The 26,162-nt window shown below is 40.8% G+C and overlaps 1 protein-coding gene across 3 annotated transcripts in view; it reads left to right on the top strand.

The window, feature by feature from the left end:
- Positions 1–26,162, top strand: part of abr (ABR activator of RhoGEF and GTPase) — a 123,511-nt gene that overhangs the window by 23,407 nt on the left and 73,942 nt on the right. For 2 of the 3 annotated variants that reach the window (XM_044042852.1, XM_044042853.1), the window contains exon 2: positions 21,082–21,263. In XM_044042852.1, the coding sequence (XP_043898787.1) occupies positions 21,082–21,263 (182 nt within the window). Of the gene's footprint in view, positions 1–21,081; positions 21,264–25,237; positions 25,532–26,162 lie in introns of those variants that run through there. The other variant, XM_044042854.1, reaches the window with a different exon arrangement.

The following is a 26,162-nucleotide window of genomic DNA, read 5'->3' as shown; positions in this document are numbered from 1 at the left end:
TCACTGCAAAAGCTTCCTTGGTTATGTAGTGGAGGCTGTAATTGCGTTGTGTCCCCTTTGCCCCTGAAACTCTGTTAATGGCTCAAAGTAAAGCAGTGACCACATGTCCTTAACTTGCCCAGTAAAGTGGAAGTGGATGCTTAAAACCACGACCACTCTATTCCCCCTAGAGTCCTCCTGTCTTCATTGTTGGGTCTGTAGCATTGCTCGACCACTTTGTCATCTCAAAGCTCTGTGTTTGTTTGCTGTACAGCTTTAAAACCCTGCTGATGGTAAAATGATTATGTTCATTTGTGAATTATTTTGATGAGGGGGTTTGATGATTTTGACACGAGTGTCGGTGCTTTGACATTACAACGCGCGTCTTTGCTTTGATTTATGTAATTTGATCGCGTGACAGACGCACTTTAATCATGTGAGGTGTGAAGACACAGTCGGTTTTCCAAAAGAGCACACCTGCTTCATTTGAAGCTCATTTTTGTATCACATTACTTTGCCACATCTACCCTGATTTAAAGGGTTAATTTGTGCACAATCATCCTTGTATTCTGCTGCTTTATGTAGATAGTTGTTTGGAATGATGTGTTTGTGTTCACAAGTAATCTGCTGTCCATCCTGTTGCTATTGAACAGTGTGTTTTTATTCATAAACTGTAGAGAAACTTGAATATAGTGCTGTTGTAGCACAGCTAAGATAAAGCTGACACACATGCAGCTTCTGCAACATCAAAATGCACTATTAAACCTAAGTTTAAGGAATCTGTTTATGACTTTGATGGGTCAGTGTTGGCTGTTAATCTTCAAGTGATTGTTGAGAGCTATGGATATGTGTAAATGTTAGTGATGGGAATCATCAGGTACCTGAAGATTCAAGTTGATTATTGATATGATATTTGATTATAACACAACAATCAGTGTATCAGACGTTTATACTATGTTATATTTCTTTATACATTAAATTAATATTAATATTTTGTGCCTGAGGAAACGCTAATCAATTCTGTAATTCAGAATTTATTCAATCTATAGTGTTAATGGAGTCCACCCACATGTGTATATGATCTCAAAATGATGATTGACATACAGTACATGTGTGAGCCACACTGGAAAGATTTATATTCTGAGTGTGTGTTTTTCTGTAATAACTGAAATGGATGGAGCACAGCAACACCGTTGCTCCTGATGGACTACAACTCAGTCCCATTTCTGTCTTTAAGTGTTTTATGTTGGTAGTTAGTTGGCCATCACACGGCCCTCTACTGCAAACAGGGGTGCAGAAAAAGTAATTCTGGATATCTTCCCAGCAGAGTGCAGTTTTAATACGACGAGGGATGTCTCATTTATCACACCTTTACAAAACGAACCAGCTACCTCTCTGTCTTCTTTTGTGAATAAACCAATGTGTCTGCCTGTCAGTGCCAGCACAAACTGGTCTAGGGGTGTAATGATATAGTGTTTCCAACCATGTGAGTTTCGACCTCAGAGAAGGAACACAACATGACAACAGTGCTTAAAAATGAAGTTTGTCGGTCTGTTATATTATGTCTGTTCTGAGGATTTTTCCCTGTTAGTTCTCAGCTGGAGCTCCTGTCCATTTGCCACAGGGTCATTGAGCCACTATTATTGATGTTAAATTGTCGGAAATGGTAGCATACAGTCATTGGTAGAGATGTATTTTGTGGAGATTGTTGCATATCCTTGTGATTGCTAACATAAAACTGAAATTGAACAGTTAAGCTGTAAAAAATTCTGGTCTTGCATATTCGGCTTTCCTTGAACCTGCAATTCTATTCAGACTAAGATCATTGTCACACCTTATAGTCCACGAGATGAGGTACGATTGGGGACTACACATTACCCTCCTCGCCTGAGGTGGTGCTGCTTCAAGAATTACTGAAGGAGAAATGAACGAGAGAAATGATGAACAAGAAAACTCGAACCAAGACATGTGTTTGACGGCGCATTCACACCTCCTCGATTAAGAGAGGCTTGTGTGAATGCACCCTAAAATAAGGGTCAGTATCACCCTGACATGGTACACGTACACCTGATCTTCCATTCCATTCCAGTGAATTATATTTCAGTATATTTCATATACAACCAGTTTGGTTGCATATTTTTGGAGAAGACCACATGCTGTACTGGCTATGGGCAGGTAATGACATTTATGTCACATGAAACAAAAGGAAACCACTGTGAACATGGAGAGTATGACTAATGCTTAAGTTGATGTTGAGGGACTGTGTGTGGCTTCTTATCGAGTCACTGTTTTTTCATTTTTTTTAGTGATAATGTTGCCAAATTCATGCAATGTGGGATTTAAACCCTCCAGGATTATTTTGATGAAATACAACAGGGTGACTGGCACCCCTGTCAAAGCCCGAACAGGTCTGCATTGCCAGCATTGGCACTATGTAACTTACTAACTAGGTTTCTGGTCCATACCAAAAAAAACAACATTTTACTTAATGGATGCAGAGACTAAAGCACTGAAATAATGGTAATAATAAAAATACTGATTTGTTTGCAAAACCAGATACGCTATTTGTGTGATTAAATCAGTCCATTATTAATCACTTCATTGCTGTAATGCCATACAGTCAAAATGAATTGGCGACAAAGTCTTTGCTTTGTTTGAATAACATTGTTTGTTGTGTTATTCAGTCCGTGCAGCATTTCATATTTTGAGTCCTACTGTACAGGCTGCTCCATTATGGTGATCAATAGATGAAGCTGTTCCCTGGCTTTTGTGTAGTGTAGCTATAGAAACGGACACTTAAGTCTGTCCTCACTCACAGGCTGAGAGGGAGAAACAGACTGAGTCAGCCTAAAGCAGTGTAGTTATGTAATAACTTCATCTCCACTGCCACCTCTGTGCCTTGTTTTTTTTTTCGCTCAAGCATTTTCAAGTTTTCTCCAATAGGTTTGATAAAGGGTTCTCATTAGACATTTGCAAAACAGTTTGGAAACACTTGTTTCACACCGCTTAACTGAATGCACCCTTTTACTGCCTGACATGAAGAAACTGGAAGGACGGATGGGAAAAGTAAAGCGTTAAACTAATGCTGTCATTCAACAATACCTAAAACAACATATTTTAAAACGAGCAATAACTCGTATAACATACGTTTCACTGCTCTACCAAAATGCTGCCTTTACTGAGAACCAGCTTGAGTCACAGATGCTCACTCTTGAATACGTAGCTGGCGGAGAGGCAAGAAAAAAATGATTTAAGCCACGTGATGACAAGCTGACAACCCTTCCCAAATAGACACTTAAGTTTGTGTCCCTGTGAGTAAATGGCTTACTCCACCACACCAAAGTCCATAGAGGAAAAACACTTATTTTGTTGTTGAGCCCCTTCTTCCTCCGTCAGTAAGTTTAAATGTGTTATTTTGTGACTTTGGTTTTTGAAATCCTTGGTTTGGTTTTTACGTAGCTGTACACAGTAATTCTGATGTTTGTTACTGTAATTTCTCCACCTGAAGTAAATGACGAATGGAAAATTACCTGTAAAACAACTGAATTGTTCCAGTATTTCCAGTAACTGCACATGCACATTTCACTGCCATTTACAATTACTGTAACTGCAGTAGCAGTGAGGACGCAGGCTCATTAAAATGTGGATATGCTTTATTTCCCATTGCTCCGAGTGAGTGAGTCCACCTGAAAGGAGTGCAGAGGAGGTTTGGCAGTAAGTCATTACACTAACTTGGCTGCTCACTTGCCCACATCCTTGCTGGGGTTTCGCTGAACTATGGCGGGCGGCTAGGGTTCATTCAATGACAACGCGGTGAATAATGGATGAAGCTTTTGGCTCAGCGGAGCGTGTTGTTGTGGCTCCTCCACACGCAGCAAACAACGCAAACGACGTGTGTGTGGGAGGATATCCGATTTCTAACTGCTGCTCCAAAAAAACACGCCAAAAAACGCTGACAGGTCCACACTTAAGCAGCTTAAGATAATGTTATATCCCCAGTGTATTATAATGTCAGTTATATTATCAGATATAAATCTCACAATGATTAACTTTTCACGATCATTTTTAATAGTGTTACTCTGTGACTAGATGCTTTCAGAGGCTGAACAACATTTTTTTTAAATTATTAATTAATTGGCTTGAGTGAGTTCTTAATAAAAAAAGAACAAGCTCTCTGATTACAGGTTCTTAAAGGTGAATATGTTCTGGTATCCTTGCTTTGTGGGCCAAAACAAGACATTTTAAGGATTTGGAAACAACTATTGCCTTCTATGGATGAAACGTAAACTTTGGAAATAATAAGTATTTGCAGCTCTAATTTGAGAGATATTAATACAAACTACAACTGTGTTTTCCCTTGTGTATTTTAGTTGTTTTGTGGCCATGTGGTTCTCCTGACTTGGCCTTTGTTTATCACAAGAATCCCCCCAGATAGCAGCGTTAGCCATAGACAGTGACATATATGTTGCCGTCTTCACGTGGGTGAATCTCTGAAAGTCCTTTGTTGTGTTTGATGTTAGAGGGTGTGTCATGTGTCTGAGCGTGTTTGTGTTCCGTGTCTGTGGGGACCTTCGCCGTGCCCTGAGGGGCTAGAGCAGTATGTGTGTGTGAGCGTGTCTGTGTCTGTTACTATGGACAGCAGTCATCCTGAAGGGCTGTGGTAACCACCAACCCCTTCTTCGTCTTCTTCTGCCACCCCATGCCCTCTTTCCTTCAGCCAATCAGCGCATAGTAAGACCGCCATCCCGACCAATGCTGCATCTGCCTTGTTTACGTGCTCCCTGAAGGCAGCGGCCATGATTAAGCATTCAGGTTAGTCAAGCAGTAGAAAAGAGAGGCGGAAAAATGAGGGGAGGAGAGGGGGAGACAGGAAAGGGAGATGAGGCCATTATGAGTTGAGAGGGTTGATGGATTGCACTCGAGCGACGACTAGTCACCCAGACAGACTTAGGTGAACAAACTCCATTTCCCACCACCATTAAAAAGGTTCTCAATGGGAAGAGTGTGGGGGAAATTAGAAAAGAGTGATATCAAAACACAGTGATAACAAAGAGCTTTTTTTCCTTTCCTCTGCAAATATGGATACTTGGCTTCCATTTGGGAAGCTTATTAAGTCATGTTTGCCTTACCATCACTGTTATTTATAGTCTTGTATTGTCCTCATTTCGCACTATAGTATAAATAGAATGTTGACATTATCACCGACTATAATATCCATTTTGCATAGCTGTTCTTTAAAAATCACTGTTCACTTTTATTTACCACTTACTGTGACCTTTTGCAGATGGACTCAAGTTAAAATCGATGGAGTGCTATCCACAAGGTCTGTCTCCACTCTGTCCATGCAGATGACCTCGTGGGTCTGAGTGCTGTCTTTATTAGGCATCGTGCTGCATCCCCTCTCCTAAAATAAACGCCAATGAGCAACAAAGCAACATTGTATATAAATAGGTGCATGATTTTTCACTCATTCATGGTATATTCCAAGTGCGCAAAGAGGAAAACGGGATTGTTGGTGATATAATGAGACACTTTGCAGTTTTTACTACTTGACATATAAAAGACGATACGGAACAGGAAACATCGCTGTCCAATCCCTAGGGCCAGAGAAATCTGCAGAAAAGTCAATTCTCTAATACACATAGCCTTTCCTTTCCCCTTATGCAACTGTTTCTCTCTCAACATCAGTTCTCTCGGGACAGGAAAGCAGTCAAAATGACAATGTTTGTTGACAGTTGATTCCCACAGTTATTTCAATGTTGCATTTAAAAGGGTTTAGCTTAACTCGTGCTTAACTCGTGGAAAATGTTGGTTGACATTGTATCTCCCCTTCAACTAGCTGATTATTCCCAGGGAAAAATCTGGAAAGTTTGAAGTTTACTGAGCCTACGGAGTGAACTTTACATAGCAAAGTTTTTTTGTTTTTTTTTAAGTGATTATACACCTATACAAATATACTTTTAGGGTCACTTTAATTTATTTTCTCCCATTAAATCCTCTTAAGTGTCACACACTGAAACCTTCAAGGTTACTTTGATGTCACTGGGCCCCTTTACACCTGGCTACCTCTATAGCGCTTTACCACATGTCTTTACACATGCGGCTCTGGTGTCCACATCAAGGTTCGATTGCTATCTGATCCCCCTTACGCTCCTTAAATCTTCACTTGGTAAGTTGTCCAACTAGGACTACGCCCTTAGCTCGATTAAATGATTAGCCACAAGAGAAGTCACGCTACTGTATGGGCTCATTTGCAAGTCTCCTGCTGTGTTCCTGTGAATGACAAAACTGAGGAGAACGCCTGGACCCATATTTTCTGAAATTTTCTTGAATTAATGTCTGAAAATGGCCTGAGATTGTACCAAACCTGTGGCCCCTAATCTGCCCCATATTGTCTTAATTGGGCTGTGGAGTGCAATAAAAACACAACACGGTCGCCGTCAGGGTTGCCTGGAGGGCAATCGACGACTGCTTGCATTTGAGTAGCGTCAGTCATTGTGGCTCTTTTGTTTCACTGCACACTGTGTTATGCACTTCACATGAGCACATGCCCACATACAAGCACGGAGGGGGTTTACTGCTCCACATGAGGCGAAGATGCCCACACAGTTAAGCCGCTCTTCCACATTTTGATGTGCTGCACGTGGGTGTGAGTTGGCAGTGCAGAAACTCGACAGTACACGTGAAGGATTGATTTCCTCATACCTGCTGACCAACACGGGGAGTAAAGGGAAGTTGTGAAGGTGGCTTGTAAATATATGGTGGATAGAAGTTGTGCTGAAGGTCCAGCGTGTAACAGTAATTTAAGGAGGGTTTGCAGGAAGAAGCTGAACACACCACCCTTAAGTTTGCTTGGATGAATATTTAAAAATAAAAAAAATCTTTGGTTTTTGTATGAATAAGTCTTTTATTTGTACTTTTAGCAAGGGCCTTGCTATACAGAGGCCAGCTTCTGATGCCTTCCATATTTCTAAGGCAGCTCGGACAGACCAAAGTTGTTTCAAAATGTGTCCCCGACCTTGAAATGAATGTGGTCTCAAATGTCTTTTTTGAAAAATTATTCAGTTTTAATGGTTTCTTTGATTTATTGACCAAACAAACCAGGAAATACTGGTAAGCTGGAAAATCAGATAATTGAAACGGCCCGAGGGTCCAACGTCTTCTTCAGTAGCTGTGTTAACATGGACACAAGTAATTGGAATAACAGCTCGATTGTAATAAAAATATGTCATGTAAACATCTAACAGCCAATCCGAAGACTCAGCTCCGACACAGCCCATTTGGAAAGACATTTCATTCTAGACAAGTGATATATATGCCGACCGTGATTTGATTAAATTCAATTTTATTTGTATAGTGCCAAATCATAACATGCATTATCTCTCGGATTGGCGTTCATGAAAACAGTCGATCTGATCACGACTTCCTGGTTTGGTGCTATCACGCGTCTGATGCACATAAGCGTGATGTATTTCCATTTTTGTTACTGCCGTATTTCCATTCCATAAAGGAATAATGAACAGACACTTAACAGACAACTTAACTCATCACTGACTCCTGAGGCTCCATCATTGGTCGTCTCACCTGATAATTTCAACACAACTACAGACTGGTAAGTGCAACAATTCTTAGTTTGCCTTACCATGTCTGAGTTTGACGAAATCCAAACAATGTGTATCTCTTTGTGTTAAAGCACTGGTGGGTCTGCACTTGAACATGACCTCTTGTGTGTGTGCCAACAGACACAATTATAGACCCTGTGTATGATCCTGGTTGTCCTAATACATGAAAGCAGCGGGTTGCATCCAACCATTGCAGGCCTTGGGGATTTAAACCAGCTAATTACAATGTATAGTGGCTGGCTGCCATGGTAACGGCGGTTGGTTTTGGGGCGACAGAGATGGGGGGGGGTAACATCAAGTCTGCATGTGGCTGTGGAGCAGAGAGCCTCTTTATATCTCGCTGCCTACAGGCATATGGCACGTGAAGATATGCAGCTGCAGTAGAAATGTCGTTCATTAGAGGTTTAAAGGGACAATATTGCCTTTTATTGGGCTCTTCCCTGGCAGGGAAGTGCTCTGGATGTGTGCACACAGGTTCTGGAGTGGATAATGGACGTCCATCTTCAACTAGCACCATCTCTGTACGTTCGTAGTGGAATGGCTATGCGGCATAAAACATTACAAGTGGCTTCGTTGGATGCTTCGTGTGGTTTTGGATTTTAGATTTTAGATTGACAACTCTAACTCATTTGCAATTGAATTGCTCCTTTTCGTCTCCCTCCCTTCCTTGCGCTCTCCTGTAAATAATGTGTGGGAGTCCTGCAGCTTACTGACCTTTTAAAGTGTGCTCAGCCTGTTTCCTGAACAGAGTGGTTCGCATTATCTCAGGACACAAACCATTATCAATTCGAACAGGCAGTGTTGAGGGATGAGGAACAAAGACCCTGGTTTAACTGCACGACTCGGAGGCTGTCAGACCATAACTCCTCACATCTTTTTACAGGCTTAGTGAGGCATATTTTAGCTTTTTACCGTTCCATCAATCAAGCCAAGTGGGACACATCATATTCGTTGGATCAGATGGTGCATACGTTGACATCTGATTTTGGGTTAGAAATATTACATCTATTTCTCTATGTATTTTTTTTTATATATCTCTTGTTTTTCTTAGGTAGACTTGTAATATATTTATGAAAAAATAAATTATACCTTTTTTTATATAAATGAATGAAGTTTTATATGGACAGACTGAAAACAACAAGCATTAGATGATGTAAAGATGTAAATAAAAGACGAGAATATAACAACTCTGTTGGCAAGTGAAGGTACAGTATTGTCTTGGGAATTTAAGTTAAATCATTTTTTCCGCCTTTCTGCTTTAGTTATCACATCCATATACAGGATTCCATTCAAACAAATCAGGAAATATTTGAAACGACACAGATTCATGTTGATTCTGAATATTTATTTGAACTTGATCAATGATATGTTTACAGTTCCAGTGTGGACTCTCCCTCGCCTTCTGTGGAGTAAGTTCCACAACACTGTGGTATGACCTAGTTTCTCCTCGAGTGAGAGACAGTGAGAGAGAGAGAGAGAGAGGGGGAAACGGAACCATCTCAAGTTTTTTTTTTTTTCTCACCTCCAGTACTTCAGTGAGTTGATTATCTGTATTTTACAGTAGCGTTGCTTGTCCAGACTGTGAGGTGCAGACATGTGCAGTTTGGCTCGGGCACTTAGTCGGGCAGCCGTCCTGGGAGCTTTTGATTGCTGTCGATGGAGAATGCATTTTCAATATCGGATGATCACGTTCGTGTGAAGCTAAAATCATGATCATGTTAAAAAATACAGTTAAGTTCGACTGACTCTCCGGGTTTATTTTTTAGCTGCAGATTCTTTACTTCGAGCTGCTCCTGGTATTTTCAGCCATTGTGCCGCTGTGTGAAACTGTCGTGCTTTTACACTCGCTGTGTGCTTCTTCTGCCTCGGTGTGAAATGCATCACTCTGTGTGCAGCGTGGGAATATAGCGCCACAGACACTAAAACAAGAAAACTGCAACACCGAAACACAAGAGAAACACGGAGAGAGTCGTGTGGAGCCGATACGCTTAATCAGGATTGTGTGAACTCGTTTGATAATGCTTGGAATGGAACAGACATTCATTCATATTTAATGGCTACTCACTACATTTTTAACAATGAATTATAAAAGATGGATCCACGAGGCATTGTAGATGTAACCTAAAATATAAGCATTCCCTCCATTGTTCTGCAGTCAGCCGGGCAACTTTAAAAGCCAATATATATTATTAAAAACACTCTGCAGGGCTACTTAGTGAACTAAAAGGGTTCAGAGACAATTGTTTTGGTCTTTCTTTGTTTTCGACGCAGTGAGACAAACACTGTTCAGTAAACATCTGTTTGCAAAATGCTTCACCAACATCTCTTTCACCTTGTGGAGTGAGTGTGAGAACACAATTGTAATTTAAAGCATGAGTAACAGGCTGAATTGGGATTTTTTCATTGTACAGGGAGTCTTTGCTCTCTGAACATCTGCTCATCTGTCTCAGTTTGCACATGTGGCGCTGTGTTCCACGTGTTTTGTGTTGCCCGTAATTGTTTGAGGGAATCGAAGTATAGAAGGCTTCCTTGTGTTTCCCACAGGTTTGGTAATTACTTGTGGTGGCAGCCACCCCAAAATGAAGAAGGGAAATGCCACCTCTCTGTATTGATCACTAACTAAGCTGGTCTGATCACAGATGAGATTGCTCCCTGGGGGTGCAGCATGAATTAGAGAACACACAATCTGTTGCACCACATCTGCCTCCCTGGCCGGGCCAGCGGCTGTATAGTTTGTCAGCCTGCAGGTTTGCCTTTTGTTTTCTGGACAGTTTTTCAAACAGTGATTGTGTGAGGGCAAAGACATCTCAGAGCGCAAAATGCCAATGAAGCAGCAAAACCGTTGCAATCATTTCAATCAAAGGTTTATTTTCTGTCCCAAGACCTGAAGCATCTGTGTCATTTTCTTCATTTAGCCGCGTCTGATTAGTCGTCACCACAGCAGTGTCGCTTTTCCTCCCTGCTTTGTTGATTGGCTTCGTGTTTATGCTGGATTTCCTTTCCTCATGCAACCTTTCTCCTTTTATGCTGGCTGACAAGCGTAACCAGGAGTAAACATAATCAATATTTGCAATTTCCAAATGCTCGCTGACCTATTATTATTCAATTAATCAGTAAGTATTATTTATGTATGTATTATGCACCTTTTCTTTTCTCAGAAACTTGACATTTGACCAGTTTCACATATGAAATGTATACAAGTTATACATTGTTTTCATGTAATATATAGAGTACTGCACTGCAGTACAAGACCATAACCAATATATGCAAATATGTGTATGATTTCTTATTATTACAGTTATATTTAATTAAAAAAAAAAATACATGTGGCCAAATATATCCCTGCATCATCATGTCACTGATTTCTTGAGAATATTCAGGTACACGTGGTATGTGGTTATGCCAGGGATCAAACCCCCCCTCCTTTGGTTGGAAGATGACCCCGTTCTACCACAGAATCCACAACTACAGCCTCTTTTGGCTGCTCTTGACGGGTTTGCCGCAGTGGATTTTTCGTGTTCGCATTGTTGATTTGGCAAAGATTATTTTATGCCAGATGCTGTTCCAAGCACCTGCATCATTTGGAGAGAAATTGCTTCTCGGTGATGATAGTATTTTGTCCTCAAGAGTCTCGTGCCATGTCGCTGCTGTTGGAGAACTTCATGTTGACGATGGGAATACAGGCTCAGGCTGTAAAAACACCCTCATGAAGGCTTTTAATTTCCCCCGTGTCACCTCCTGATTAATGGCCATGGGAACACTGGGGGGGTGTAAAAGCTCACAAGTATACACCATCAATACTCGCACTCAACAATGACCACACATTTGTCAGGTGAGTGATGTGCGGAGAGGAAGCGTCGTAGCAGAGCAGGACATGAAGAGGGAGGCGGGACGGTCTTGTTGGTTTGCGTTGCTTCTCTCTGTCTTTTATCCGGGTCCTCCGAGAGTTGGATCTGTTATGGTTGAGCTCCTTTTACAGCTTCTGTAAGCTGCACTGAAGAGGGGAGAGGAGTATCTCTTCAACACTCACACACACGCACACACACACACACACACACAAAGCACAGCACAGCGCATACATCAGAGATGGCTGATGAATAAACACGTACAGTGTTTCACACACATTTTCTCCTTCTCTTATTATCTCCCCATAGAGACTTGAAGGTGCAATAACAAACCTGGCCTGCAGTGACTTTGTGTGCGTCAGTCACTGCAGCTGACGCACTAATACAGTGGCAGTTTGCCTGGATGATGTTGTTTTCTGGCTTAAAGAGTGCAAGGCATGATGTAATCCCCCTCTCTCTCTCTCTCTCTCTCTCTTACAAAATAAAAAAAAATGCTGAGCAAAGGCAGTGCAACTTCTTAATTGAATTTTCACACTGCGGTACCAACTCTTCTTCCCCTGACTTTTTTTTTTGCTCTGCAGGTCTGAGCTGATAGAGAGGCACAAGAGAAATGGACGGAGGGAAGGCAGGCATCATGTTGTTGTTGTTTCTCTTTTTGTGAAATGATTACCATGCGATATTATGGTAATCTTAAAATCAGCCATTCTGAAAATCCTCTGAGGCCCTGCCAAACCTTGAATTTCAATCCCTGATCAAAACACAGGACTAGGATCAATAATTCCCATAAATATTCTTGTTTGCACATGAACATGAAGGTAGAAAAATTAAGTGCAGATTAATAATCCGTTCACTTTATTTATGAACTTTGCATATCTTGGATGTGGTTATTGAAGCTGGGCTCCATGTAGTATTTGAAAACAGTGCTATAAGTGCTCTCTCAAAGCTTGTAATTATCCCTCAAATTAATGAATTAAAAACAAATTGACATTGAGTGCAAATTCTGAAAAATTAGGCCTGTATGCTGACTGGCTAAAACTGGATATTTACAAATTAAATGCTACTATATTGCTATATATATTCCCTGCTATATTAGGTCAGATGAAAGAAGAAAAAACATGTGATTTAAATGCCATGGATTTGTTTTATTTCTTAAAATATATCACACATATTTTACAACAAAATTAATGAATTAATTTCAAACCTGAACATTTTTATTTTTATTTAGTTTAATGACCTTGTACGGCCCACGGTTAAGCAAGCAAAGTATTTTCAACCATCTTCATTCATCATTTCAAGTGGTCAGTGTTTTTTTTATTGTACATGAGAACAAACTATTCGGAGAATAAGCAATTCATATTGAATCTCTCCATTGTTTCGTTTGGCATTTTAAGAGCAATTGATTCAGCAGATCAGTTGTTAATGAATAGGTTTTTGCTGCCCTCAACAGTTCTACCATGAGCATAGTGCAATGAATTAAAAAAAAAATGGCAGTGTCAGGGAATGCATTTGTTTGCATTGGAGCTGTACCATTTTTATATATATATGTGTGTGTATGTATGTGTGTGTATGTATGTATGTGTATGTATATGTATGTATATATGTATATATATGTGTATGTATGTATGTATGTATATATATGTGTATGTATGTATGTATGTATGTATATATATATGTGTATGTATGTATGTATGTATGTATGTATGTATATATGTATGTGTGTGTGTGTATATATATGTATGTATATATGTATGTATATGTATGTATATATATATATATATACATATATATATTTATGTGTGTATGTGTATATATATATACATATATATGTATGTATGTATGTACAGCGGAGAAAATAAGTATTGAACGCGTCAACATTTTTCTCAGTAAGTATATTTCCGATGGGGCTATTGGAATGAAATTTTCACCAGATGTCAGTAACAACCCAAGTTATCCACACATACAAAGAAATAAAAACAAATGAGTCCACAAATTAAGTTGTGTGTAATAAAGTGAAATGACACAGGGAGAAAGTATTGAATACACTTGCTGAAATTGATTTAATACTTAGTAGAAAAGCTTTTGTTGGTAATGACAGCTTCAAGACGCCTCCTGTATGGAGAAACTAGTCACACACATTGATCAGTTGTGATTTTTGCCCATTCTTCCACACAAAGTGTCTTCAAATCTTGAAGGTTCCGGGGACATCTTCTATGAACTCTGATCTTCAGTTCTTTCCAGAGGTTTTCAATCGGATTCAAGTCGGGTGATTGACTGTGCCACTCTAACGGCTTGATTGTCTTTCTCTTAAACCAATTGATTGTTTCCTTGGCTTTGTGTTTGGGATCATTGTCTTGCTGAAATGTCCACCATCTTCAGCATCCTGGTGGATGGCAGCAGATTCTTCTCAAGAATATCACGATGCATTTCTCCATTCATCCTTCCTTCAATTACATGAAGTCTGCCAGTGCCAGATGCTGAAAAACAGCCCCACACCATGATGCTCCCACCTCCAAACTGCACTGTTGGTATGGTGTTTTTAGGTTGATGTGCAGCGCCATTTCTCCTCCAAACATATTGTATGTTATGACAGCCACAGAGTTCAATTTTGGTCTCATCTGACCAGATTATATTTTCCCAGTATAACATTGGCTTGTCTAAATGTTGTGCAGCAAACTTTAAGCGAGCTTCCACATGCCTTTTCTTGAGCAGTGGTGTCTTGTGTGGTGAGCGTGCATAGAGGCCATGGCGGTGGAGTGCATTTTGCAAACATCATAATTGTTTTTTTTGAAACAACTGTACCTGCTTCTTCAAGGTCTTTCTGAAGATCTCCGCGAGTGGTCCTTGGTTCTTGGACAACTCTTCTAATTATTCTATGGACTCCTCTGTCAGTAATCTTGCGAGGAGCACCTGGTCGCGGTCGGTTAATGGTGTAAAGATGTTCTTTCCACTTCCGAATAATAGCTTCAACAGTGCTCACTGGAACATTCAGAAGTTTAGATATACATCTGTAACCAATGCCATCCGTATGTTTGTCTACAATAAGCTTGTGAAGGTCTTGGGACAGCTCTTTGCTTTTACCCATCTTGAAATGATTCTTGAGTGTCACCTTGGTAAAGAGAAACCTTTATAGGCCACCAATTTTGGACTTATCCACCTGATATTAATTTGCACTGATACGGGGCAGGATTGCTTCCTAAATACTGGCTTCCTGTGGCTTCTTACACCTTTTTTTCTTCATGTGTTCAATACTTTTTCCCTGTGTCATTTCACTTACTTACACATAACTTTTGTCATGGACATTAATGTTCTTATTTCTTTGTATGTGTGGATAAATTGGGTTGTTACTGACATCTGATGAAAATTTCATCCCAATAGCCCCATCAGAAATATATTTACTGAGAAAAATGTTGACGCGTTCAATACTTATTTTCTCCGCTGTATGTATGCACTCTTTGCTGCATCCATAAGGAACAATAATATACGACTGTCACTACATTATATAATCATTCTGCGATAAGAAAACAAGAAACGTACAGTGGCTGTGTAACAAATGGCTTTATTTGAATACAAAAATCCTCAGTGTTGCTTCCTCTGTCCGTACAGCTCACCTCCCCTCAGTCACATAGTGTGGGCACAAACAGCTGTGACGCACTCTTAAAATGGAAGATAAAATGTTCAGCCATGTTTGTCAACTCGAGACTCATTTGACCTGAAGCTGGAGACTGACCCCGCAATAAACAGGGAGCTGTCACTCTGCTGCCCAGTGTGTCTGCCTTGACAGATTTAATTCATGCTGCACAGCTTCCCACTGACTAACTGGCGCGAGAAAGGACCTGATAATGTGTTTTATTAATGTGTAAATAGTACGTTTAGCGGCATACACTGCTCTTATCTTTTAACGCTTTATAACATTGAATAATTTTACCTTGCACTTTGAGCAGGGATGTCAAACTCAGATGGCTTGGGGGGCCATTGAGCGTCTAGTCTGGTCTAGAGGGGGATAGATATCTAGATATCCCAATAACAATATTCATGATGATATTTCACAGAATTTCAAAGTGCTTGTTTTTATGTGGAATAAATGGAAAATGTTGTCCATATATTAAACTTGAAGAATATGTACATCCTTGGTCAATATGTTTAACCTTAAATCGACTAACTAATTCTATTTCGTCCTTAAATCCAGTTGTTCCAGATAATGACATTCCCAACAGGCAATATATCACATTCACAACAAAGGGGGTGACATGTTGTCACGGTAACCTTTGACATTTGACTCTCGGGATTGGATCAGTTCATCCTTGAAGTTTAGTTGATGCTTGCCCATGAGATGTTGCATTCATATGCAGACGTAGACAACCCCAAGAACTTGGACGAGCAAAGTGAAGACCACAAATTGGAATGGTAGTTGCAGTTAGCCACTATGGGGCGACTTTGCTGGTTGCAAAAAGAAAGTTTTAATTGACAAATAAATTTTAATTTTGTAAAATATGTTGCTATGTAGAGGCAAATAGCATAAACATGGCATATGGGTGGACAACAGTATATACAGTCATATAGGAGTCTGACTTTCTGTTTTAAAAATGTGAAATTTACAGTGTCACTAACATTCAAGTCGAAAAGGAGAGAGAGCTTTTGTGTCTGGTGGCTCATAGTGAGTGAATGCTCTGCCAGGAACAAGGCAAACACTGTTTGTCCAGGTTTATGGTTTAGTGTAGAGGTGTGGCCAGCAGGGGACGTTATTACCTGGCTGTGCAGCCTTCAACTCATTCATGACTCACACTCTTCACTCAGCCAAGCCCCCTGAGGAGAAGTTAGGAGTGAGTATGATGTGAGCTGACACTGAGCTAAAATCTGTGGCTGGGTGATGGCGGGCAGCAGGAAAACAACTGGGGATGTTGCCGTTTGCTGTGTTTGAACAGTGTTTTTCACGATCTCCGCTGCCACGTGGACCACAGCCGTGATTCTGTGGAGAATATCTGGATTCTCTGGGATCCATTGTGTCATGGCATAATGTTACAGTTCAATCTGGAAAGGTAAAGCCCTAGGCCAGACTAGGTCTAGGTGGAGCTGTGTCTAGCTCCACCCAGACCTTACCGTATCATTTCATTCTGGTACCCTACGTGAGGAAATGCAAAAAAACCAACACTGTACCAAACCAAACTCTGTCACTCGATGGAAACATGGCAATTAAGTAAGGACTGGTTTCCAACTTTTTCTGCTGGACACCCCTTAGGCAGATGAGCTATTCTTTTCTATAAATAAACCATCTTCCACCACAGTTGCTGTTCTGTAACTGCTGTGTAAGCTTTCTTCACTGAAGTCACATTCAAACACTGAGCTTTTCCACACTGTCACTCAAACTCATGCGGCTGCTGAAGTGAGCACTGCACTTCCACGCTTGCAGATTTGTGTGTGTGTGTGTGTGTTTCCGGTGCAACCCATGCCTCATTAACTGGAGTCTCATTAAGCTAACCCCCACCAACTCACCAGAGCCTTGTGAGTAATTGTGTAAAGCACGCATTTGTGGTGTGTGACACAGTGAGAGTGTCTGTGCTCCCTCATGGCTTATCTAATTTACATAAGCATTATGTGGTAAACATCCAGATCCAGACAGAGGAACACAGGATCACACACACATGTCTGTGGTATTCAAAGTCATAGGAAAATTCCACCCTGAAACTCTTGTTGAATGAATTTGTTTGTGTATTTTAATCTGTGGCGATGGTGTCAACTTTTTATCATAACATTTTAGAGAGCCTGGATGAACCTGGTAATTTTGTCTTTATATTATGATGTTATGAAAAAGTAAAGTTCCAGTAACTTGGGAGCATTCATCAAGTTTCTATACAACAAAAAAAGTCTAATGTATAACAATAAATAGTAATCCAGTGAGGCAGATTATATATGAAAAGCTAATATCATCCTGATTAATCAGTCCAACCAATTAATAATAGTAATTTAGAAGGAAGAGATTTAGATTTTAACTTTACTGGAGGACAAGAAACACAAGAGGTGGTCAGTCACTTTGATTCCCGCTCCTGCTCGCATGTTCACACGGCGTGACCCCGAAAATGAGCGTAACTCTTCACTAGCTCCTTTGACCTCCGTTGACCTGTTGGTGGCAGCTGTTGCTGATATACAGTAAGTGGTAAACTGGCGTTTTCGCAGAAGAGATTGGACCCCGTGGAAAGTTCTGTGTTGAAGTTGGCCACCGCAGACTTAGCTACAGCTCTAAGCTGGAAATCTGCTTACAGTTAATTTACTCCCTGGCATTTTTTTTTTTTTATAATTTCTAAATATGAAGACTCCTGCAACTTGTGGGTCCTAGAATTGTGTTGAGCCTGGTTGAATTATTAACTATCTGACCCATGCAGCTATCCAGTTTTATTTGGTTCCTCCTACCTCATAGTACACAACATAAGCCATACTATTGATTTTAATAACTTTGTGACCCATAAACTTTAAAACGACAATAGCTATTGACCAGCAGGGAAGTTTGGTGATGCCTATGATATTATGATTTATTGTTTTTATACAGTAACAGTTCTTGTGTGTGTTTATGTGTATTTTTGCTGCTTCCTCCTTGTTGGCAGTAAGCGTTCTTGCATACAACATTTGAATAAAAGCTATTTGAATGCTAAAGTTACAGCTACAAACCAGCCCTCTTCCATTGCACAACTATTTTGAATAAAATATTATCTATTTAAATGGGACTGGGTTACGACATAAAGCCCAACTTCCTTTGTGAGATTGAGGACTGTGAAGGTGTTTTTGGTCACACAATAACTCACACCAGTGGCACACATGGCTGTCTTCTTTGAGGCTGCGTGCTACATTCGCTCACTGTTCTCAAGCCACAGTGAGTCGGGTCACCCTTTTGTTTGACTGTGTAGTTTCTCTTTTCTGTCTGTATAAGTGTGTTAGTGTGTTTCCGTGAGCATGCAGCTTGTTCTGCTCATATAGTCTCACTTCGCTGTTGTATTGATTTGTCGATATGATCTCCCTCCTCTGCATTTCAACCCTTTTACATGATAGCGTCTCCTTTCTAATTGCATGTCATGTTGAGCACGTCCGATTTCCAACCCTGTGAGATAAATCATTTGTCTGTGTGTGTCTATGTTTACTGACTGCTCTGTTGAGCATTAGTCGCATGTTATGACTAATGAATTCACTATTTTCAAAAAATAAAAGAAAAATCCCCCTGTAGTCTGACAATACAGCATTGATTTTCCTGCTGGTCACACATGAATATTGTCAGGGAGCATTAGCTTTTAACATTTTAACATTTTAACACTTTTAACCTGTCCATGTGGAGAAGCATGCACGTGCACACTCCCATGTCACTGGCTCATGGACACGTGAGAGAATGTGTTAAGGATTTATTAACAACAACACACAAGCAGGTGCAGGGTGTGAAGATATCGATGTACTAAAATATCGCAATATTTAATAGCATAACACTGTTCCAGTTCTTTAAAGCACTGTATAGAAATAATCTTGACAGTGGCTACTATTTGGCACTATTTAACTCTATCCCCCTTATTTAACTTTTGGGCTACAGCTAATGATTGATGGATCTGTTACTTTTTGACATTTAACAATCACAATGCTGTTAAATTAGAGTAAAAAATTTTCGTAGTTCTGCGTTAATTATTTTTTTATAGAGCAAAGAAACCAGAAAATATTCACATAAAAAAGCTGAATTTGGGAATCGGCAGAGACGCCACAATTGATAATGTCTGTGTAATGACTTTTCAATCACATGCTTTACATCAACAACAACTGGTTCCTCTCTGTCCTTCTCTTCCTTGTTAAACCCCACAGCTTCCATTTTTTGCTAAACATATTAACTGCCTTCTGATTTCATATTCTGCTTTTAGCAATTTTTACATTTAGTTGTGCATTATTTAATTTCCCCCTCTTGCTGTATGCCTCAGTACTGTTAAAACACTGCCAGCCTGGGAGATGGTGTGTGTTAGTGGATTGCAGAAGCATGTTGTTGTTTGAACTCTGTGCTAAACAGAGTATTTAAATGTGGACCAGAAGCGGATTTAAGTAGCTGTACTGATTGTTTTTTTAAAGTGGGAGAAATGTAAACACTATACAAAAAGAATGGTAGTCACAGCTCTGTTCAAAACATAGTCTGATTCCAAGCCTTTGGCTGGGCTTCATCCATGCAGAACCTTGATATATTCACTCTGGTTCAATCGGAACACTGAGCCTTCCACTTAGTAGACCACAATGTTTCCTCCCAACTCCCAGATGAGGATCCTAGAGCGAGCTACATCAGGAAAACACCTGACATAAGAATAAGTCTGTCTCTCATCCGAGTGCTCAAAATGTGATGTGACCTGGAAGTCAGTGGCAGCCATAATAAGAGCTGTTCCAACCCGATTCAATTCGGGTATGGTCTGCTTGGAGTGAGACCAGTTTCACCCACAATAGTCGGCTAATTAGGCAACAGAAAAGTGTCACCCATTGTGACTGGTGTAAATATTCCATGGAAGTCGAGTCAATTTTAAATGGCACTCACTAAGAAGAACCACCAAAAAGAATAAGAAAAAAGTCAAGTTCGATCATCCATTGTTGTACAGTGCGTCCATTGGTCACAGCCAACACCCCGCCTACTAAGTAAAGGTACTGTTATCTGTAGAAAAACAAGCCCGAACCAGGACTTACAGTAACTGTTCCAAACTGTACTGTACCATGACGGAAACGCAGCATAAGGGGCTTCATTGCTTCCTTTCATATCTCTCAGCATATAGGATACACTTGACTGTGTGTCTAAGTCAGCTATACGATCTAAATGCATCATTTGTCAGCTATTTGCCCAACAGCTACAAATAAACCATATGGCAGCTGTGACTCACCCATTAACACTCTAACAGACGGAGGGATTTTTTTTTATTATTATTATTTTTTAAATCAGGCAGATGGGTGGTCCTCCAGTGATGGTGGGTTATTGTGCATGTCAGAAGGTGACGGTATGTGTCGGCGTCAACATTAGCTTGCTTGATGATGTGTGTCATTCCTGTGGGGATTGACCTCTGCTTTTTTACTTTTCACATACTTTTTCTTTGTGGCTTGTTTGATGTGTCCAGTTTTTGGTACATGCACTGTATGTGTGCGAGACTGTAGTGAGCTTGGCACGAGGTTATACGCAGACGGACAGTCAACAACAACAACAACAACAACAACAACAACAACAACAGAAGTTGCACTATTGTTCGGAGTCCTCTGCCATGTTGGCTGTGCTCGGAGCCACCTGACACATTCATATGCGAGTTTTACGCCAGCATCTACAGTCACAGTTAACTCTGTGACTCTGATCTTTTTATTAAAACGTTATTATACACTTATGCAAACAAACTTTGTGGTACTGGGTTCAAAACAAATGTTACACACTGGACCTTTAATCTCTACAGTGATGAGTGACAGGAGAATTGAATGCTTGAAGGGGGCATTGAAGAGATACTGGACTGGAGTTGTGGTTGTGTGTCACTGGAGCTTAGTGACAGCCTTGTTCTCTGTGGTGAAATGTTAACCGACATCTGTCTCTCTTCTTCTACCCTACTGCCCCCCCCCCTTTGTTTTCCCATCTCTTCCTTTCTCTCTGTCATTCGGTCCTGCAGATTTTAACTACAACACAGATGGCTACGAGGGAGACGGGGCAGAGGACGGCAAGTCTCAGGACGGTTCGGAGACGCTGCCGTTCATAGATGAATCGCCCACCATGTCGCCGCAGCTGTGCTTGCCCCAAGGTCATGATGGAGAAGCGGTCTCCCCCTCACCACCAGAGGGCCTGCTGCATGGGGTAAGAACACACGCACACACAACAGGGATGTAGATACAAATCAGAGTCATTCCTCAACATTTCAACGTCCACACTCCTGCTCATGTTTTCAGACAGTGGAATAATGGGACAGATGGGAGAGAGAGGGGACATGAGACATAAATCATAAGCTGGATGTTCCACTTTGGGGATCAGTCACTCGATGACTGATCACTGTTCACATGTGCAGCACACGCTCCAGGCATGTTTCCTCTGCAGAAAGTGTAACACACCTGAAATATTATTATTTTTTTCCTCTGAGTTGTTAGGTCTCTGATGTGTCATTTAGTATTTCTGGGTTTTTGTATGTTTCATCTTGAAGTTTGCTGCTGCTGCAGCTTGACCCGTTGTAATTGCTAACAATTACCCACAATAGCTGGATTGCCTGAAGCTCACTGCAGGTGGTGCATTCACAGCAGCAGGAAATGACCGCTGACCCTGATGGGGTTTGATGCCACCAGCATCAGACTGCTACTCACTGTGTGAATTATGAATATGTTAATAAAGGACTGTATCTATCCACTATGCTGTTAAGACTTTCTGCATCTTTTGCAGCAGTTTCTCAGAGCTGACTATTTAGTATTTAGTGCTAAATATATATATATATGTACATATGTATATATGTATGTATGTGTGTATGTATATATACACACATATATATATATACATACATATATATGTAGCAGTTTCTTAGAGCTGACTATTTAGTATTTAGTGATAAATATATATATATGTATATATAAATATATATATATATGCTTCCACAAGCTGTTTTAAGATGTAGTTTCTCATATCCATATTTTTTGAGTTATTGTCATAATTGATTTCACACCTTTTTTTTTTTTTACACTACTACATTTTTTATCTGTTCGCTGTGTGTGTGACTGTTTGTGTGTCCGTCACCCCTTGTGTGTGTTTGCATATTTGATGTCATAGGGAAGTCCAGCGGGAGTTGTTTTGATCTTGACCTGAAGCAGCACACACTCCTCTTCACACGTCACAGCAGCTTTGACGTACAGCATATGCAAACAGTCTTTGTTTGCTCTTTATGTCTTCACCATCCACTCGCTCCACCTGCTGTCACAGCTCTTCATGGCTCACGTTTAATCTCTTTTCCAAGCTGCCCCAGTATCACTGCACGATCATGTAAATACATGCGCCCTCGATCATTGATCTTTTAGTAATAGAGGTAATAAATGAATTATTCACCTTCTAGTCCTGTCAAATTTCCCTCTAAGGCCTCTCCGTGCTTGGTCACTCGGCTCGTGTAAATGTGTCTCCATCTAGTGGCAGCATGGGGTCAGAACAGACCAAATATTTGTTACTTCAGAGGATCATTCCTTACTTAATTTGGAACAGCATTACTGGAATGAACAGTTCTGGATCGAGTGATAAGGCACAATGTCAGTCTCAGGAGCTGAGGACCATTATTGTGAATCATGAGTTATCTTCAGATCCACAAATGTAGTTGAGGTGACCCGTTTCAGGAACACTCTTAAACGTTGAAGAACGTCTTAAAAAGAGGCCCTTTATGGTAGTGCAGTTTTCATGCAATCTGTCCACCTTCAAAAAGGCAATATTAGGAGAAAATGTGTCATTATCATTATTATGATTTATTTTTGTTCCGGTGGTGTGTTCTGTGTAAAACCTGCGTCGCTAGTTGAGTCGGAGAAGTTTATCCTGGCTGGTTTTAACGTTGTGAGAGATTGTTTGTGGAGAGTTAATGTGACGCACTGTTGTCTTTGGACTCGGAACGTTTTCCACTGAGTGTGTTCTCTCCTCACGGCCTTGTGTAGTCGGCCTTGCTTTTCCACTGAACTTGCAAGAGCACCAACGCTTACTCCTCCACGTTAAAATACATGAGTTGCTTACATTAGTATGTTAGGGCTGCAATGTTTAACGATTAATCGAGTATTGAATGAATCGTCAGCTATTTTGATGATTGATTGGTTTGAAGTTTTATTTTAAATAATCAAAGTTCTCAGATTTCAGTTTCTTAAACTACTAAATGAAGCATTTAAAATTTTGAAATTAGCACATACATTGGTATTAAGGTTGTACGTCAGAGGTCACTGTCTGAGAGTGTTATCAAGAAACTTAACTTAAGTTTGTTGTGACTAAGCAGCATTTATCAAGTTTTTAATCACAAACATTTGTAGAATTATTAGTTAATACTTTTAGTTAATAATAGTTTCTTAAATAATATTCAACTGATGCAGATCATTTAAAAAAAATTGTAAAAAGTTTAAATGGAGGGAGGACTCACTCATTTCATGCTTTTGTTTTCTCAATTTGACTTTATTTGTCTTCCCTCGCTCCTTCTGTGAGCCTTTCTCCGCCCATGTTGATCACAAATAGACGTTGTGACCCAGACGTACAAGCCACAGGCACAAATTCATCCTTCTTTATTTTCCCAACACTCTTCCAAGTCAGTGGCCTGCAAAAAAGAGTCTGACCTACTTAAACGGCCAAGAAAGTTGGAAACCTGATGGACGAGGCTTGCTTTCCTTTGGGGAGCAAAGACGATGTTTGTGACTTACAGTGAAGAAGAAAGTGAACTGATCAGTCGCATTATTAAAACAGGTAGCTGTGATTTTATCACTGTGGGTGATTGGTGTACGTCTTAAACCAGAGTGTCGATGAAAGAGTTGGAGGGGTTTGTAGAGCAGAGTAGTTCTGGATGCCATTTCCTGTGAAGCTGCTTTTAGGGGTCAGAGGTTAGAGGTTAGAGGTTGTGGTGGTGTGTGAATCGGCTCCATTCATAAACACACCCGCTAACTCGCACACACTAAATCATCATTTCCTGACTCCAAATCAAAGTTGCAGTGTCCGATTTCTTTTCCATTGTTGTCGATGTGTCAGTTTGGTCTTCATGAACGGAAAGTGATATAACATTTATATGCCGCGTCCTTCATCTTAAAACAGACTCTGTCAAGCAAGACTGCTGGACGTGACGGAGGGAGCATTTGCATGTATACAGAAGCTATGTTTACATGGATGCAAAAAATGTAATGATCCAATTATGGTGCGTGTACACGTACATCAAGCCTTCAGCTTGCTGTAACAAAATAGAAATACGTTTCTTTTTTTTACCCGTGATAGCACCAAACCAGGAAGTCATGATCGGATTAATTGTTTATAATGACGATCGGCATATACCAGCCCTCTCATTTGGAATGAAAATTGTTTTCTAACGGGCTGTATCGGATCAGAGTTCGGATGGGCAGGTTTACATGAGACATTTTTATTACTTATGTCTATGTAAACATAGCTAGTGGCAGTACAGGAGGTGGGTGGGGCCAAAAAGCACTCCAACCTGTGTGAAGCTGTTTACAAGAACCATGTTGCTCATTTGTGATTAGAGCTATTGTTTGTATTTTAAACTTACACCACTGCAGCTTTACCATTCACAATTTTTCAGTTCAGTTTAATCAACATCTAAAGCCATTGATTTTCTTAAATTAGCTCGTCTGGCACAGGGTGAACATGGTTTTATATTTTACTCCCACGTGCTGCCTGTGTTTCCCGGCTGTAACCCAGTCAACTACGTGACCTTTAATTGGAATCAGCCACAGCAGCAGCCGCAGCAGCGTATTAGCTGGTCTCAGCTCAACATCCAGGGCTCTCAGCAGATCAATAAAGAGACAATGGCGAGAGAGGTGGAGATATTATAGAAGCCCGCAACAGTCAGTGGTGTGAGAAAGAGAGGAGGAAGTGGATTTTGCTTGAAGTAAGAAATGTAAAAAAGCGCGAAGCAGAAAAAAAAAAGAGTGAGGCACAGAACGAACCGGGACATGCAGGCATTGAGGAAGTGGCTGGATAGCGTTTGTTGTGATGGGAGGGGCGGCAGTGAGAGAGGGCAGACCTCATCGACCGAGGTGGAACAGTGGCACACACACACACTTACAGAGTCCACACACTTCCAGACACACACCAGGAAGCTCAGCAGCGGAAGGGGGTGGGGTTGTGTAGGCGGGGTCCTCTCTCTTTCTCTCGGTGTCCAGACGACTTGCTCTGAAGGGAAAACACACTGATGTGTCCGGGCAGGCCCTGAAGAGGGGGAATCACAGGCTGAAAGAGGAGAGACAGAGGAGGGAGAGAGAGAGAGAAAGAGAAAGAGAGGAGTCATGGAGGAGGAAGAAGAGGAGGTGCTGTGCTACTTGGACAGGGTGCTGGAGGAGGAGGAGGAGGAAGAGGAGGTGTTATATGGGGAGCTGGATACCATCACTCCATTACATAGTCAGTTCAAGGTGAGACAGCAGCTGGATGCAGGGGAAAATACACACACACACACACACATGCATACTCACATAAGTCCACACTTTTTACACTTCTAATGCTGTGACCAGGGTTAAAAGCTAAGTACAACAAAGTGGAAAGTGTTATTGGTGTGATGGCATCATGTGCTGCCTTGTGAACAATCTGTACTGTAAGACACAAGTGTGTGGACAAGCATGTGCGTGTGTGTGTGTGTGTGTGTGTTGCAGTCATTGGTTGTCTCGGTGTGACCCGATGAGGCAGCTACTATACAGCATGTCTCTTCACTCACTGCTGCTTTCTGTTTCTCATGGTAACTTCTGCACATTGCGAAGGTGTTGGGTAATTGTGTGTGTGTATGTGTATGTGTATGTGTATGTGTATGTGTATGTGTATACACTCCTCCCCGTAGATTAATAGACAGAAAGCAGAATCTGTCTGAGCCATTCGTGGCCACTCGAGTCTCGATATCAGCCTTCTTATCACACAGACTGAGACCAGAGGGCACAATAGAAAGGCCATGTGTATTTGTATATGAAACGTGTTCATATATACTCCAAAGTGCATGCACAGGAGCAGCTTTCCTTGGAAAAGAATCCTGTATTTTTCATTCTGCCCTCATGC

The sequence above is a fragment of the Solea senegalensis genome, linkage group LG13, assembly GCF_019176455.1.
Source record: "Solea senegalensis isolate Sse05_10M linkage group LG13, IFAPA_SoseM_1, whole genome shotgun sequence".
In the NCBI taxonomy this organism is placed as follows: Eukaryota; Metazoa; Chordata; class Actinopteri; order Pleuronectiformes; family Soleidae; genus Solea; species Solea senegalensis.
The sequence above is the reverse complement of the archived record's forward strand: the minus strand, read 5'-3'. Positions and strand labels throughout refer to the sequence as shown.